Source organism: Colletotrichum acutatum, assembly GCF_030867785.1.
Source record: "Colletotrichum acutatum strain CBS 112980 chromosome Unknown BDZ83scaffold_36, whole genome shotgun sequence".
Taxonomy (NCBI): Eukaryota; Fungi; Ascomycota; class Sordariomycetes; order Glomerellales; family Glomerellaceae; genus Colletotrichum; species Colletotrichum acutatum.
This window is the reverse complement of record NW_026849030.1, coordinates 215,361-230,379: the sequence shown is the minus strand read 5'-3', so window position 1 is coordinate 230,379 and position 15,019 is coordinate 215,361. Positions and strand designations below refer to the sequence as shown.

General features: G+C 54.6%; 5 protein-coding genes across 5 annotated transcripts; 2 read left to right on the top strand and 3 right to left on the bottom strand.

Moving 5' to 3' along the window:
* Positions 1-1,165: 1,165 nt before the first annotated feature.
* BDZ83DRAFT_718788 (cytochrome b5-like heme/steroid binding domain-containing protein) lies at positions 1,166-1,787 on the bottom strand (the record flags this gene model as incomplete). Its single annotated transcript, XM_060512112.1, has 3 exons — positions 1,166-1,330; positions 1,426-1,552; positions 1,672-1,787. The coding sequence occupies 3 exons, from the start codon at positions 1,785-1,787 to the stop codon at positions 1,166-1,168; spliced, it is 408 nt and encodes a 135-aa protein (XP_060366065.1).
* A 2,814-nt stretch (positions 1,788-4,601) lies between these two features.
* BDZ83DRAFT_575327 (F-actin-capping protein subunit alpha) lies at positions 4,602-5,724 on the bottom strand (the record flags this gene model as incomplete). The annotated part of the gene is made up of 5 exons (XM_060504799.1): positions 4,602-4,944; positions 5,014-5,151; positions 5,222-5,480; positions 5,568-5,586; positions 5,671-5,724. 5 exons carry the CDS (start codon positions 5,722-5,724, stop codon positions 4,602-4,604), a joined length of 813 nt encoding a protein of 270 aa, XP_060366064.1.
* Positions 5,725-6,012: 288 nt separating this feature from the next.
* Positions 6,013-7,603, bottom strand: BDZ83DRAFT_617611 (transketolase). Its single transcript, XM_060508035.1, has 2 exons — positions 6,252-7,603; positions 6,013-6,197 (listed from the first exon to the last, which is right to left on the bottom strand). The coding sequence occupies exons 1-2, from the start codon at positions 7,426-7,428 to the stop codon at positions 6,160-6,162; spliced, it is 1,215 nt and encodes a 404-aa protein (XP_060366063.1). The 5' UTR covers positions 7,429-7,603; the 3' UTR covers positions 6,013-6,159.
* A 393-nt stretch (positions 7,604-7,996) lies between these two features.
* BDZ83DRAFT_575345 (beta-glucosidase 6) lies at positions 7,997-10,188 on the top strand (the record flags this gene model as incomplete). Its single annotated transcript, XM_060504803.1, has 2 exons — positions 7,997-8,564; positions 8,615-10,188. The coding sequence occupies 2 exons, from the start codon at positions 7,997-7,999 to the stop codon at positions 10,186-10,188; spliced, it is 2,142 nt and encodes a 713-aa protein (XP_060366062.1).
* A 2,473-nt stretch (positions 10,189-12,661) lies between these two features.
* BDZ83DRAFT_575411 (major facilitator superfamily transporter) lies at positions 12,662-14,894 on the top strand (the record flags this gene model as incomplete). The annotated part of the gene is made up of 6 exons (XM_060504812.1): positions 12,662-13,008; positions 13,061-13,563; positions 13,626-14,148; positions 14,421-14,457; positions 14,570-14,639; positions 14,731-14,894. The coding sequence occupies 6 exons, from the start codon at positions 12,662-12,664 to the stop codon at positions 14,892-14,894; spliced, it is 1,644 nt and encodes a 547-aa protein (XP_060366061.1).
* Between the last annotated feature and the right edge of the window lie 125 nt (positions 14,895-15,019).

The following is a 15,019-nucleotide window of genomic DNA, read 5'->3' as shown; positions in this document are numbered from 1 at the left end:
CCCTCGACTCGATCGCTAATCAGCCCGGAAGCCTGTAAATATCCGAAAATTTTGTTGCGGTTCGATTTTATCCCGCAAATCTTCGTCCGCGTCGCGAGGTTGGCAGCCGCAATGGGAGAGAAGCAAAAAAGCTGCTTCGTCGATACAATGGAAAGTAATGAACTTCAAGGTGCCTGGCTGTCTGCCTGTTGCTGATTAATTCAATTCTCTGGGACGAGACGTTCGATAATGTGGCGCACGGACGTGGCTGGTGAATGGGTGGGGACTGGAGAGTGAGGTAACTCAGCCACGGTGCAATCCGGTTGGTTCGGAATACGGAGACGCCCCGATTCCGCTTCTCGAGCACAAAAATTCCGAGCTGATGGGTTCCAGCACGTTGAGTCTCCGAGATTGACAACATGGGCGAGGGACCTGAATGCGGGTCATGATTTGCACGGGCCACGCTGACTCATGGAAACAAGAGGTTGACGCAAGAGTGGTAGCTTTCCTGGGAGAAGCGGAGGTCGGTTCCTCAAGGCAATTCGTGAACGCAAGCATGCGGCAACTCGTGAAACTGTAGCAGCTCACCCTTCAATTTTCGTTTGTGAAGTTACTGTGACGGCAGTCTCAATTGCCGTATCCGAAGCTCCGTGTGTTGATCTCACTGCCAAACGGGCTGTTCAATCACCATAGAGCGCAATGGTTTAAACGGTTACGTTACCATGTACCTAGAGTAACGACGCCCACAAACCCGTATATCCAGTACAAAATCTCCAACAAATAGTCATGACCAGAACGTATATTCTATTAAAAGCATATCTTCTCCCGGCAGGTTCGGCTCGGTCGTTGCTCGACCAGCCAGATCCTCTGCCGCTGAATAAAAGCTCCCCGATAACCCGTCTGCGCCAGCTCGTAACACATCCATGGGACCTCAAGGTGACGCAAAGGCTTCCAAAAGGACCTTTGCGCCCCCCTTTCTCTCGCTCTTCAAACCCAAGTTTCCGCCTGTTGAAGACAATGATTGGAGCTCCCGCCTTCATCGCCGTGGCGGCGGCGCGCGCATCCTCGTCCCTCCTTTTTCGGAGAGAGGCGGCGGCGATCGTGGAGGGGGGGCCCCTTAACCCTCTCAGCATTTTCCGCCTTGCTGTGAAAAAAAGTCCAAGACCGTAGCAATACAACTTGCGTCTTATGCGGACTGCTGCTGTTGCTGCTGCTGGTAGTTGTAGGCGACGTACGCGAGGACGCCGCCGACGAGGAGGACGGCGTACAGGCCGATGCCGAAGCCAGGGCTCTCGGTGCTGGAAGCTGAGCTGCTGGCGGCGACCTGCTTCTTGGGGGCAGGGTCTCCGGGCTGTGAAAAGGGGCAAGGTCAGCACGATTGCTTTCTGTAGATTGGACGATGCGCGCGCGATCGCGGCAAGATAGAAATCGTTGTTTTTTACTCACCTGGCGCTTCAAGTCACCGAGGTACAATTGGTCCAGGGTCTCGCGGGCCTCGTCGCTGTGTCCGACATCCTCGAAAGCCTCGGTGGCATCCTGACCACCGACGTCAAGAAGAACCTCCTCGCCACCGCTATTCAGAAGAAATAGGTTAGTCGGAAGTTCTCATTTGAGGGAGATTGAAATCCTCAAGAGGGGGATGCTGGCGCAAGAGTGGCGGGCGGGCAGTAGCAGGTCTGGCTATTTACTTACGGGTGCTCGTCGACGAACTTGGTGCAGTCGTAAATCTTGTCGTGGATCACCATGTAGATGTCCTTCTTGGTGTTGTGCTCAGCAACATCCTGGTAGGTGAGTTCGACAGCGCCCATTGTGACTGATTTGTGTGTAGAGAGACCGCAAAGGATTGTTGTTGGTAAACGTGGCTCCTATTTTTTTTCCTTCCTTCCTTGTTTATCGGAGGGGTGGGAAGTTTGTTGAGGGTCCTTGCTGATTTGGCTAGGATTCGGTGTGAAGAATTTCGAGTCGGTTTGCGCAACACGGAAGAATCGCTGGCGAAAAGTATGGCTTTGGGGATGGGATAAGGTGAGAGGAAGGGGAGTTTTTTGGTGCAGGAGGAAGTGAGGAAAAAGGAATCGGACGAGAAGGAGGTCCCTCGGATGTTGTTGAGCCCGTTCACACTGCTTTATCGCGGGACCCCGTTAAAAATCGGGGGGGAAAGCGCAGCACTTTGCGGACTGGGACTGACAGCTGATGGAAGCTTCTGCTGGGACCAAGCGGCCACTACCTGTGGACACCTCACAATAGCACTGGACTTGGGGGGAAAGAGGGTACCAGCGGTCCGCTCAGGGGTGGACAGTTCCTTAAGCCAATGGGAAAAGAAGAAATTAGTGCACAGTTGCCGTGATTCGCTGGACTAAATGTGGGCTGGAGAGTACTCGAGAGAGGTACCACAGTAAAGGCAGGCGGCAGCACAAGGAAGAAGGTGCGATTTCAAAGGGGGGAGCCAATTTAGCTGGCGGAACTAGGTACCTTGGAGAGTCAGAACACTAGACAAGGTAAGGTATTACCGGTAGGTATGTGACAATGGAAAGGACCCAACTACTTCCACAAGTTCCATTGCCTTCTTGCTTAGACCAGAGAGGAGAAGCTCGCCGGCCTCCTTCTCGGCATCGCACTCGGGTAGTTGAACCCCAGCCAGAACAGACATTTGACACCCGTCCAAGACTGCCACCGTTTAATGCATACGCAGTAGCACACCTTGGTCACATACCCCAATCCCTTAGGTTAGATTTCAGACCAAGGCATTCGTATACTCACCTACAACACCCGTGTTCATTTGCCATAGCCAGCAACCGGAACCTAGGACCTAGGACCTAGGTAAAACTGCCCTTCCTGGACCAGCCACGTCTTCCTTCGCTTCACCCCGCCCGTTGATACTCCCAAAGCGAAAACGTCGAGTCAGGGCTCCCGTTGCAAAACTTAAACAGTCGCCGCTTAGTACCGGGGTTACTTCGTACCTAGTCTTCCACCTCTTTACCGCCCCCAGCTTCCGCGGTTGATCAACATTCTGAGAAAGAGAGAGAGAGAGCACGTTGCTAGCTCGTTTCGAAACGCATGGCCCCTCCAATCCTCCAACGGGGCGGAATCACATCGGTGTCCGCTACCGAAGCGGTTCGATTATTCAAAACTGCCCTACCACGCAGTATTCGGTACAGTTTGTATTACAAGAATCTTGGAGGAAACCGACTGCGACGTCCCCCCAAGCACACCGAGTGTCTGTACGGATACTCTTACACAAGGGCCCGGCACGGCCTCTCGTCTCCGGGGTCAAGTCCCCAGTTATTCGTGTTCGTAAACTCGCATTGCCAATCGCTGCTGCTTGCCAGGCCTTCTCGTGGTTCACCAGCAGCCCGACTGCAACACCAAGTCCCGCAAATGCCCACACGTACCGCTGCAAGGTCATTGTTCCCAAATCCCGCTTCCACGGGGATACATACCGTCCCCCACCCTTGCCATATGCGCCGTTCCCTCGCCTCGTCGTCAATCGTCTCAACCCTGACGCTATCGTTCCGTAGGATCTTGCCTTATCTCGTCGTTCCGCGGGGTTTCCTGGGCTGGACTAGGTGGATTAGGCCTGGCTCCCAGGCTTGGAGTCTGGACAAGACCAGCTGGGGCACACACGTACGGGATACGCCACTACACTGCATATCTGTACCTCGCATCTGTGACATCGCAAATAAAGGGCCGCTCACACACGCACACACACACACATCGGACGGACTGATCACTAGCCATTGAAAGAGTCCGGATCACACGGAGCATACGGACAGTCCAGATCCTCCAACGGAACATTACCTTAGCTGTCATGAACTCACGGAATACATGAGAGAGAAAGGTTAGTATCAGTTTTCCATACTTCCCCGAACGACACGCCTTCCTGAAGCAGGGAACCTATCGAGTGTCCAATTCCGCCGTACGGATACTCCCCCCCCCCCCCCCAATCCCGCAACCACACGTTCGGGAAATTCGGGATGATGCCGAGGCAGTCCCGTGCGGTCTCCGGTCTCCGGTTTCCGGTATCGTCATTTCCCTCGACTGTCCCTCCCAGGCTCCCACCTGTGACTTGGTATGAGCCCAAAAGGCGGGGAACGCGCGGGGTAACAAGATTGAGATCCAGGCCTCAGCTCTTTACTTTTTTTTAGATAATCGGCTGCGATAGCTGTCTTTTTTTCCCGTGGCCGTGAAGATGTCATCGCGATATGTTACCCGATTCGGCAATTTCCCCCGGTTTGATTGACTGAACAGGATCTCTATAGTTCCTAGACGATTACTCTAATGGACAATCTGAAAGGGGTCTGGAAGAGGTAGCTCAGCTACAATCTCTACGTAGTACCCACTAGATTCACGTGAGTCTCTCTGTTTAAAGTAAGAGGTGACTTTCGCGCTCTATTTTGGTCTACATTCTTCCCAGGATCACACGTGGGAATGGAGCACATGTCCTTACCAAGGTACTTGCACTGGAAATGCTCCTGACAGCAAAGTGATGTTTTGTTAAAGAAAGCTTTTTAAACCATTCCTAGCTTTGGCATGCTGAATGCACCAGTCGAGCGGAACTCTATATGTAGCCCTTAACAATCAAAGACTCTGTCTTTCTCTGTCCTTCTCCCCTACGTCATCCCTCTCTATTTCCGGCCACCGCCAATATCCTGGCCCAACCTGTACGAGGTAATCTTGTCCCACTCGATCTTCTGCCTCGTCACAGGCAGCTGTCGTCGCAGACCCTTGAACGCACCCTCGCTCAAGCTCGTGAACCCCCTGTTGAGCTCCTCCTGGTACTTCTTCTCCGACGCCGCAATCTCCTTGACGATGCCCGCGCCCGTGCCCGACGAGACGGACGCCTGGCTGGGCCGGCTCGTGAGCAGCCGGACGTTGCCGTCTTCGTAGTAGTGCACGTCGACCTTGACGGAGCCCTCGAGGGCCTCAGAGGAGGGGTCGAAGATGTAGACGGATCGCCAGCGGCCGTTCCTGTTGGTAACCCCCTATGTGTTAGCCCAAAAAAAACCTAGGGAAGAGCTCTATAGGCATAGCACGTACCAAAAGTTGTTGGGAGAGTACTTGTTCGAGACAATAATAACTGCCACCTTGGAATCATTCTCAGTCGGGTAGACGCCGTACGCGGCATTGGGGAAGTGTTCCTGGACATAGGGGCCGAGGCTCTTCAACGTCGACTTGCTGTTTTGCGTAGCCTCTCTCAGCATCACTGCCCTCATATTTTTGTCTCAGTTTCAGTCAAAAAACCTACATCAAGTCCGAGTTGGCGCTCTCCAAGACGTAGCTCTGCACGTTGCTCGCCTTCTGTGTGGTGTGGTCAAAGGAGAAGCTCGTGGAGCTCTCCACGTCAAAGTACTGGCCGTCGCCGAGCGAGCTGTGAGCGCTGACAATGACCTGCTGGCTTCCGCCCGGCAGCTTCACCGTGACGAACTGCTCCTCGTTGTACTTCTCAAACGCCGGCTCGAGGCTCGACACGATCTCGGGGTCCGATACGGTGAGCGACTTGATATCTTGGCGACGGGGTTAGCAATTCGTTCGGAGCTGTCGGCCCATTTCGTTTTCATGGTAGAGTCGTTGGGAGGGCAAATGCGGTTTACCTGCAATAACATCTGCGAGCTTCAATCGAGGTCAGCTTGGGATGCGATTCGCGACGTCATGCGCGTCGTAAGGGGATGGAGCTCGAGACAAGTGGGAAGGTACCTCGCCTGGGGGAGCGCCCTCCACGAAGGAGGACACGGTCTCGACTTGGGACATTGTGAGGTTGTGATCTGGTGCGGCGAAGGGGTCAAAGGTTCTGGTCGCGCAATCAGTCTATCGTTGAGTCGGTGACGATTGCGGCTGTACGAAGCAAATGGGGAGCTGTCTGCCTCTCTCGAACGTTGAAACGTAATGCGGGGCAGTTGGAGGCGGGACATGGGGAGGGGCGGATTGGCTGGCAAAGGGGGTTAATTGTTAGCGCGGGACCTCCACTTGAGCTGGAGGAAGTGGGCTCATGGTGTACTTTCTCATCACGAAGCACCACGAAGCGAACTTGTCGATGAATTCGCTGCCATTTGCATCCATTTCATTTCTGATAATAGCAAATCATTGCTTGTGAAGTTATATGGCATGTCATTAAGGGTATGTGCTATGTTTTGGACTTTCTTGTCTTCTTTGTTTTCCCCATCACTCCTGGTCCCTTCCCAAATCTCAATAATCCAGAACCCGCTTAATATTGTCATAAACCCCTGAGACACGTTAGAAATCGTTGCAGTATATCACGGGGAAGAGGCAACACTTACTTGCAACATCAGGAATGTTGAATTTCTCATAAAGCAACGGAGTGTGGATGCTCCATCCAGCAACCCTTGCAACCGGCGCCTCCAGCCTCAAAAAGGTGTCAGGATCCTCCTGGATCGTGGCAGCAACCTCAGCACCGATACCAGCATTCACCATCGCCTCGTGAACCACGATGCAGTGACCAGTCTTGCGCACGCTCTGGAACACTGTCTCCTTATCCCAGGGGTACAGCGTCCTGAGATCAATGAGCTCGACAGAGATGCCCAACTCCTCCTCTGCCTTTTGTATGGCCGACATGCACGTGTACAGCGGCTGTCCGTACGAGATAATCGTCACGTCCTTGCCCTCCTTCAGGACTTCCGCCTTGGACAACGGCAGCGTGTATGCCCCGGCGGGCACCTGCTCGACGGCCGCGCGGTACAGAATCTTGGGCTCCATGAAGATGCACGGGTCATTGCTGCGTATGGCCGCGAGTAACAGACCCTTGGCCTGCAGAGGTGATCGTGGCATGATCACCCGCAGACCGGGGATGTGCGTGAACAAGCTCTCGGGCGACTGAGAGTGATAGAGAGCGCCGTGGCCGACACCGCCGCAGGGCATCCGTACGGTCAGGCCACCGACGCTCCGGCCGCAGGCGCCGTCTCTATACCGGTACTTGGCCGCCTCGTTGACGAGCTGGTCAAAAGCCGGGTAGACATAGTCGGCAAACTGTATTTCCGCAACGGGCCGCATACCCTCCGCGGCCGCGCCAATGGCGAAGCCCATGATGCCCTGTTCCGTCAATGGCGTGTTGAAGATGCGGTCGGCCCCGTACGTCTCTGCCAGCTTCATCGTGCACCGAAAAACGCCGCCAAAGGCAACGTCCTCGCCAAAGACCATGACGGAGTCATCCTCGGCCAGGGCGATGGAGAGAGCGTCGTTGATGGCTTGGAACAGGTTCATCTTCTTTGTCGTGCCATCGCGCACCTCTGCCGGTAAGTTGGCCGTACCGAGAGCAGTTTGTGAAGAGTGGGCGAGGAGTGACGTTGTCGCGTAGTCCACGGGTATGTTGAGCTTTGCATTGGGCGGGTGTGTCGAGTAGAGCCGGGGGCCCGTAACAAGGGGGGGCAGCAGCTGTGTCGATACTGACGGCGCCAGCGCTCGCCGCAATGGGCGTAATGAAATTGACGACGACCTCATTGTGAACGGTACAGAGAGAGATAGAAAACCCAAAGAACCCTTTTTGAGAAGCCAATGCCTTGTGGTTTGCGTGAGATCTATCCGTAGAGATGAAGGGAATTGAAGGACGGGAGCCGGCTCAGACGAGATAAGCCCTCGTTGCTAACCCGAAGGATGGCGGGTGATGTAAGTCAATCTTCGGCTTGCGACGGCGTTCGCGGGGTTGAAGCGGCTCCTGTCAGCCACAGACTCCTGCAGCCACTTAACGCCCTGATAAGGAGGTACTGGGGGGCACTGGGGCCGCTGGGGCCAGAGCTCAGGTCGATTGTTGCCCTGCCAACAGCCGATGCGCCAAAGCACCTCCAAAAACAAGGCAGGAGCAGCTGGAATACGACATCTTGGTACCTTGGCACCAAGCGAAGGCCAACGAGTACTTCGTACACGACACATACGTATTTCCCGCAAAGCCATACCTTTTTCTTTTCTTACCTAACCGCCAGGAATGTCATCCGAGTCGCAAACATTCCAGTGCAACGGCGACTAGGTCATTTTCACCAAACGACGACAATATTTTGCGACAAAGTAGAACATGGCGCCCGGTGAATCTTCGAGACCGTCGTCGCATCGACCACGAGACTCATCGGGCAAGAAACACCACAACAAGAAACGACGATCACGCGCAGAGGGATCCAGACGGCCGGCCACGGATTCGGGCGAGAGTAGGGACGAGAGGAGGTCACAATCGCTATCCGTAGATGCGTTGGCGAAGCTGAATCAGGATAACGTCAAGAGACAAAAGAGAAGGGAAAAGAAAGAAAGAGGCACAGGCGCTGGCAGGCCATCGAGAGACGCAGATGCAGACGCAGACGCAGAGCGGCGAGAGAGACGGAGGGCACGACGCGAAGCGGCCTACAGAGATGCGCCTGCAGAACGACCAAAGCGGGTGCGGCGAGAGGTGGATACGGAGGCAGTCTACGAAAAGCCCAGGAGGGAACATAAGAACAAGAAGAAACGGGTGGTCAGCGGCGCGATTATGGAGGAGGGACGGTCAAGGGGTCACTTGAGAGGCGGAGGATGGAACAGTTCTGACCACAGCTTCGAGAAGGAGTATCTCATGGAGGACCCTCCAAAACCCGTCAAGAAGCGGAAGAAGCTTTGTAAGTTGCTTTGAAGCGGGAGCTGGAGACGTTGACTAACCACCCATCAGGGATATGTCTCAGTGTCTCATTAGTGCTTCTCATCATCATCATTGTAGTAGCGGTGGTGGTCAGCAAAAACAACAACAAGAGCAGCAACACGAAAACGACCCTCGACGACGGGAACAAAGACAGCGTCCCGATGAAGTGGCGTGGTACCTATCTCGACCCGTGGTCATGGGACGACACAACCGATTTCAACGTCACCTTCACCGATCAAATGGTCGGCGACCTGCCCGTCATGGGCCTCTACACCGACTGGGACGATTCGAAAAAGGCAAACGACAAGGTGCCGGCGCTCAAGGACGCCTGGGGCTCCTACGGCTCGCGGCCCGCCCGCGGCGTCAACGTCGGTGGCTGGCTGAACCTCGAACCCTTCATCACCCCCTCGCTCTTCAACTACGACTCCCGCCTCGGCATCATTGACGAGTACACGCTCTGCAAGCACCTCGGCACGAAGCAGACGGCAGAGGTCCTCGAGAAGCATTACTCGACTTTCGTAACCGAGTCCACCTTCAAGGAGATCGCCGACGCCGGCCTCGACCACGTCCGCATCCCCTTCAATTACTGGGCCGTCGAGGTATACGACGGCGACCCCTACCTCTTCCGCACCTCGTGGCGCTATCTCCTCCGCGGCATCGAGTGGGCCCGCAAATACGGCCTCCGTGTCAATCTCGACGTCCACGGCCTCCCAGGCAGCCAAAACGGCTGGAACCACTCGGGCCGTCAGGGCGCCATCGGCTGGCTCAACGGCACCGACGGCGCGACCAACGCCCAGCGCAGCCTGGATATGCACGACCGCCTCTCCAAGTTCTTCGCCCAGGACCGCTACAAGAACATCATTGCCTTTTACGGCCTCGCCAACGAGCCGCGCAATGTGGACCTCAACAACGCCGACGTGGTCTCGTGGACCGCGCAGGCCTACAAGCTCGTCAAGGGCAACGGCATCGGCGGCGTCGTGGTCTTTGGCGACGGCTTCATGGGCCTGGCCAACTGGCAGGGCAAGCTGACGGGCTACAGCGACCTCGCGCTCGATGTGCACCAGTACGTCATTTTCAACACCGACCAAATCGTCTACACGCACAAGAAGAAGGTCGAGTACGCCTGCAGCGGGTGGACGGAGCAGACGGAGCAGTCCATGGATACGTCCACAGGCTACGGCCCGACGCTCTTCGCCGAGTGGTCCCAGGCCGACACGGACTGCGCCAAGCACCTGACCAACGTCGGCTGGGGCAACCGATGGACGGGCACCTACAACACGGGCAACGCGACGACGTCGATTCTCGAGCCGCGGTGTCCGACCGAGGACTCCAAGTGCGACTGCGACACGGCAAACGGCGACGCGGGGGGCTTCAGCAGCGACTACAAGAAATTTTTGCAAATGTTTGCAGAGGCGCAGATGCACTCGTTTGAAAAGGGGTGGGGGTGGTGGTACTGGACGTGGGACACGGAGAGCGCGCCGCTGTGGAGTTACAAAAAGGGCCTCGCGGCCGGGATCCTACCGGCCAAGGCGTACGATCGAGACTTTGACTGCTCCGGGACCGTGCCGGACTTTGGGAGCCTGGCGGAGACCTACCGGATATGAGAGGGAATGAAATGGACGGAAAGGTGAGGCAACTTTCGGAAGTTCCGTACCGGAGGTCCGGAGGTGAGGTGCTTTGTGAGTGGGCCTCGTCGTGCGGCTCTGTGGACGACGTCCATTGTGTTGTCCGACGACATGCGTACCGGGGGGTTTTATATATATGCTATCTTGCATGCAATGGGCGTTTTTTTGTTTTTGTCTTACATCTTTATTGTTTTTCCTGTCATTTGCCCCTGTTTTCTGGGGTCAAGGGTTCAGCAATTGCATTTCAAAACCCAACGAAAGCGGGAAACATCAGTATACTAGAAAGAGTAGCGGACTCATCATGATGATGATCATGTAAGTAAAGATAGGTACGAAGGAAACAGGTGGAAAAGGGAGCTCATGTATGATAATAACGAGTATGGAGACTGCACATGATTCCAACTCCACCCAAGTAAATAGATAGAGAGACAGAGGGAAGGAAGGAAATGATGAAAGAATCACGAATTATCGAGGATTACCTGGCCTACCTCACCATCCTGTCCCATTTTGCTAGTGAGCTTCAACATTGTAAATCACGGGCCATTGGTAGTCAATATCTTGGATTACCAATCCAAGTCGTAACTCCGTGGGATACTCAGCCTAAAGGATCTCCACGCCTCAAAATCACAAATCAGAACACGTGGTTTCCCATACTATCAATACCATCCGAGCTAAACCAACCCCATAGGCCCCGATCGGCGAACCGGCGCCGCGGGGAGAAAAGGCCCAAATGTTGAACTGTCTGTGTGTGTGTGTGTGTGTGTGTGTGTATGTGGCAAGCTGTCAGAAAAATTGGCAATGTGCACAGACATTGGGCGGGAGGCCAAGATAACGGTCGCCCGGCGCCGGGAGAAGCTGCCGACAGTTGAACGTGACTGACAACCCTCTCGCGGCTTCGGCCCTCTACGAAAGAAGCGAAAGTGACAATGCAGTGTTTTTTTGCTGGGCCTGCAACATGCGAAAGCGGGGATCGACCACCTCAAGAGCCCACATATCGGGCAGTCTGAACTCTGAATCCATCTCGTCAGATCTCAAGAGGGACGAAGTCGGAAGCTAGCCAAAGTATGATAGATGGGGGAGGACCACCAAGCTTATCGCGGATTCGCACGTCCTCCGCGAGTCTGTAATCGGTGAACCATTCCATCGGGCCGCCTCTAACAGCCGTGAGTGGAATTCCGCCAAGACGGGCTGGGTTTCTACTCAGCACCACATCTCGACCCATGTTGCTCGAATAGTCGACAAACCAAGTTTACAGGGCCAAATTTAGCACCTGTGACTCGTTGCAGAAAGGACAAGAGGTGGTAAGCGCCTCCTGTCTCAAATGATCCCAGGTTCCAGACGCCGAGGACCCCCCCGTCTCTTCCCGCTGCCGCCAACTGAATGAGGAACCGCGAATTGTGAAAGTCTAGAATGAGCCAAAAAGGTCGTGGTGAATCTCGGCTCTTCCGACGTCATATCCATGGCGGTTTATTTCCGAGAGAACCCCGTCACAGTCACCCTTTTGGCCAACTCAAAGGCAGCCAAAAGATTGACAATAATACTAAGAAAAAATTGTTAGCAATCGCAAACTCGCGCGAACCAGCGCCGAACAAGTCAAGGTCCTCTCTCATTGGACCCATCCATTCGCTCTCTCAGAAATAGGCTGTTGGCTCCGATGCAGGACTGGAAGATCCCCAAGGCGATGGAGGGTCCAGCGCAGCGTCATCCATCCCACAGTTTGTCACCCATCCAGGGGGCTCTATGACACGCTTACATGCCCCTCTCCATCTCCTCTCCTCTCCTCTCTGATTCCCTTTCGCTGCGATGACGAGATCCACCCTAGTCCGGGGTGTGCTTTCTCTGGAAAGAGCGAACCGCGTTCTGGGCTGAATAATCGTCGAGAAGTGCATGGGAAAAATTGCCAAACGGGTCGCGCCGTCTAGCCATCCGGTCGTTTTTGACTAATGCGTGTGAATGGATGCGGTGCCGATGGCGCGAGGTCCCCACTATCCCATCCACTTTGAGGTCCTCGCGCCTTCCTTTGCCTGGTTATCGGGAAAACTGCAAAATTCATGAAAAAGAGGTCCTCTTCCATAAACAGACTCATCCCTTTTGCTGTTTCTTCTTCTGCGTCTTTGAAACAATTGGAAGAGTTTCAATGAGAGAGGAGCTGTTTCTCCCACTTCCAAATAAAAACCACTGCCCTGCACGTTACCTCCGTTCGCAGTAACGCCCAGCCCAGCAACAGACTGATCTGATCCTGTCACGATCCACACGACCGCTGGAACTCGGAACCAGGCCCATAATAACCACGCGGGATATCCGTACAAATATCCGACATCCGCAATCGGCCGACTACTGCGCCCTTGATATCAAGTCGTTATCAAGTGGCCCTGAATAAGACCCAAGTTGGAGAAAAAAATTGTCGAGGATTGCTGCTGCTTTTTCTCCCTTGCGGCGTTTGACGATAACCATGACGAACGAAGTCGAAAGAGACATTGAAAAGGCCGAGAGCCATTCATCGAATCAGGACGATGACAGCGCTACAGTCCACGAGGACTCGGGCTTCGAGCCCATCCGCACGGGCGCCGCCGGTACACGGTCACTCCGTCAGTCGAGATCATTGACCCGGACGCGGTCACAAAACGGCTACAGCTGTGACGACTACCAAGAGGACGACAGCTCACCAAGAGAACCGGAAAAGGACCAGTATGAAGTGACTTTCGAGGGCGGCGACAGCGATCCCATGAGTCCACGTAGTTTGGGCAAGGCGAGAAAGTGGCTCATTGTATCCATTGTATCATGCGCGAGTTTTTGCGTGTGAGTGAAGTCAATCATCGACTCTGTAATGAGATGTTGACGTGCAAGACAGGACCGCTGCAAGTTCCATCTACACCTCGACGTATGCCCAGATGGATGCAGAATTCGGCAACTCCCGACTAGTGAGCACTATTGGCCTGTCAGTCTTTGTCCTTGGCATCAGCTTGGGTCCCATGTTCCTGAGCCCTCTCAGCGAGTTTTACGGACGCCGGCCCATCTACCTCGTCTCCTGGTCCATGTATGTCATCTGGATCATCCCGTCAGCAGTCGCCAAGAACATTGCAACCATGATCGTTGCCCGATTTTTCGACGGTTTGTCTGGCAGTGCCTTCCTCGCCGTATCCGGTGGCACAGTGAGTGACTTGTTTGCTCGTCATGAGCTCCAAGCCCCTATGCTCATGTACTCACTTGCTCCCTTCATCGGACCGTGCATTGGCCCGCTGATTGGTGGCTTCATCAACTACAACGCACACTGGAGGTGGACGTACTATGTCATGATCATCTGGGCTTTTGCGCTTTTGGTCGCCATTGTTGTATTCGTCCCTGAGACTTATCGTGAGTGTCCATGGAGGGTGCGCCCCTAGACTAGCTTGTCAGAGTTGACTTTTTGCTCCCAGATCCGATCGTCCTGCGGACCAAGGCACGCAAGATCCGAAAAGAGACAGGTGATGAGCGGTGGAAGGCCCCTGTTGAGAATATGACCAAGTCTGTCATCAAGACAATCGGCATCTCCTTGATGCGCCCCTTCCAGCTCATTGCTTTTGAACCCATGGTCCTCAGCCTCGACATCTTCTCGGCCATTCTCTTAGGTATTCTGTACCTTTTCTTCGGCGCATTCCCCCTCATCTTCACAACGATCCATGGCTTCAACCTATGGCAAGTCGGTCTTACCTTCCTGGGTATCCTCGTGGGCATGTTCCTTGCCGCCGCGACGGACCCCTTGTGGCACCGTATCCGTAGTCGACTCATGGCCGACTTGGAAAAGGAGACGGGCGTCGAGGGTGCCAGCGAGCCAGAGTTTCGCCTTCCACCAGTCATCCTGGGAGCCTTCCTCTGTCCCATTGGCATCTTTTGGTTTGGATGGAGCCTTCATGTGCACTGGATCATGCCCATCATTGGATCCGCCATTTTTGGAGCTGGGTAAGTTCACATTTTCCTTCGCACAGCATCGCAACCATGACCCAAAGTTGGAAAAAGGCCCGTGGTTCCGCAACATGCGCATCTTGCTGCCGTGACAAGACAACCCCGTGGTTGCTTTGAGCAGGCCCTCCGCAGGCTTCTGCAGGTTCGTGTGCTGGCGTGTGCTTTCGGCCGTTAGGCATGCTTTGTCAGGCTTCCACGAACCGTGGGGTGATGTTGTTTTCCCATCTTGTATGCAGGAGTATGCAGCTGACCGTCTTGATGTGCCGCAGGACTCTCCTCGTCTTCACTGGGATCTTTACGTTTCTTGTAAGTGGAATATGTCCCGCCAGCTCCCCGCTCGTGGCGTTCCAGGGGTTTGGAATCAGTCTCAGGCCCGGAGGTTACACGACAGGAATCGTGCTAAAGTTGGGGCTTACAGGTCGATGCTTATCCTTTATACGCCGCCTCGGCCCTCGCAAGTAATGCGTTTGTGCGATGCATGTTCGCTGGTGAGTTGCCCCGTGGCACCAACGCTCTCAACCACTCAGTTGGGAGGTGTCGTGTTGCTCGCAGTGCTGACTTGGACTTCTTTTTCAACAGCCGCGTTCCCGCTGTTTGGAACGCAAATGTACAACAAGCTTGGATATTCTTGGGCTTCGTCACTGCTCGCTTTCTTGACGGTGGCCATGCTCCCGTTCCCGTACATCTTCTTCAAGTATGGCAAGACGATCAGAAGTCGTAGTCGGTTCGCCACGCGGGCGTGAGACAAGGCAGCAGAGGGAAGAAGTCCATAACGGACAAAAAGAAAGTTGACGAAGGAGACAATGCAACGAGAGATTCAGCGAAGGCCGGTGAAGGATCAGGTGTGGACGGCGCCGCACAGACTTTC

Coding starts and splice junctions, on each gene's coding strand:
- BDZ83DRAFT_617611 (XM_060508035.1), bottom strand. CDS start 7,428: ATGAGGTCGTCGTCAATTTCATTACGCCCATTGCGGCGAGCGCTGGCG. Junction 6,198..6,251: donor CAACATTCCTGATGTTGCAA/GTAAGTGTTGCC, acceptor AACGTGTCTCAG/GGGTTTATGACAATATTAAG.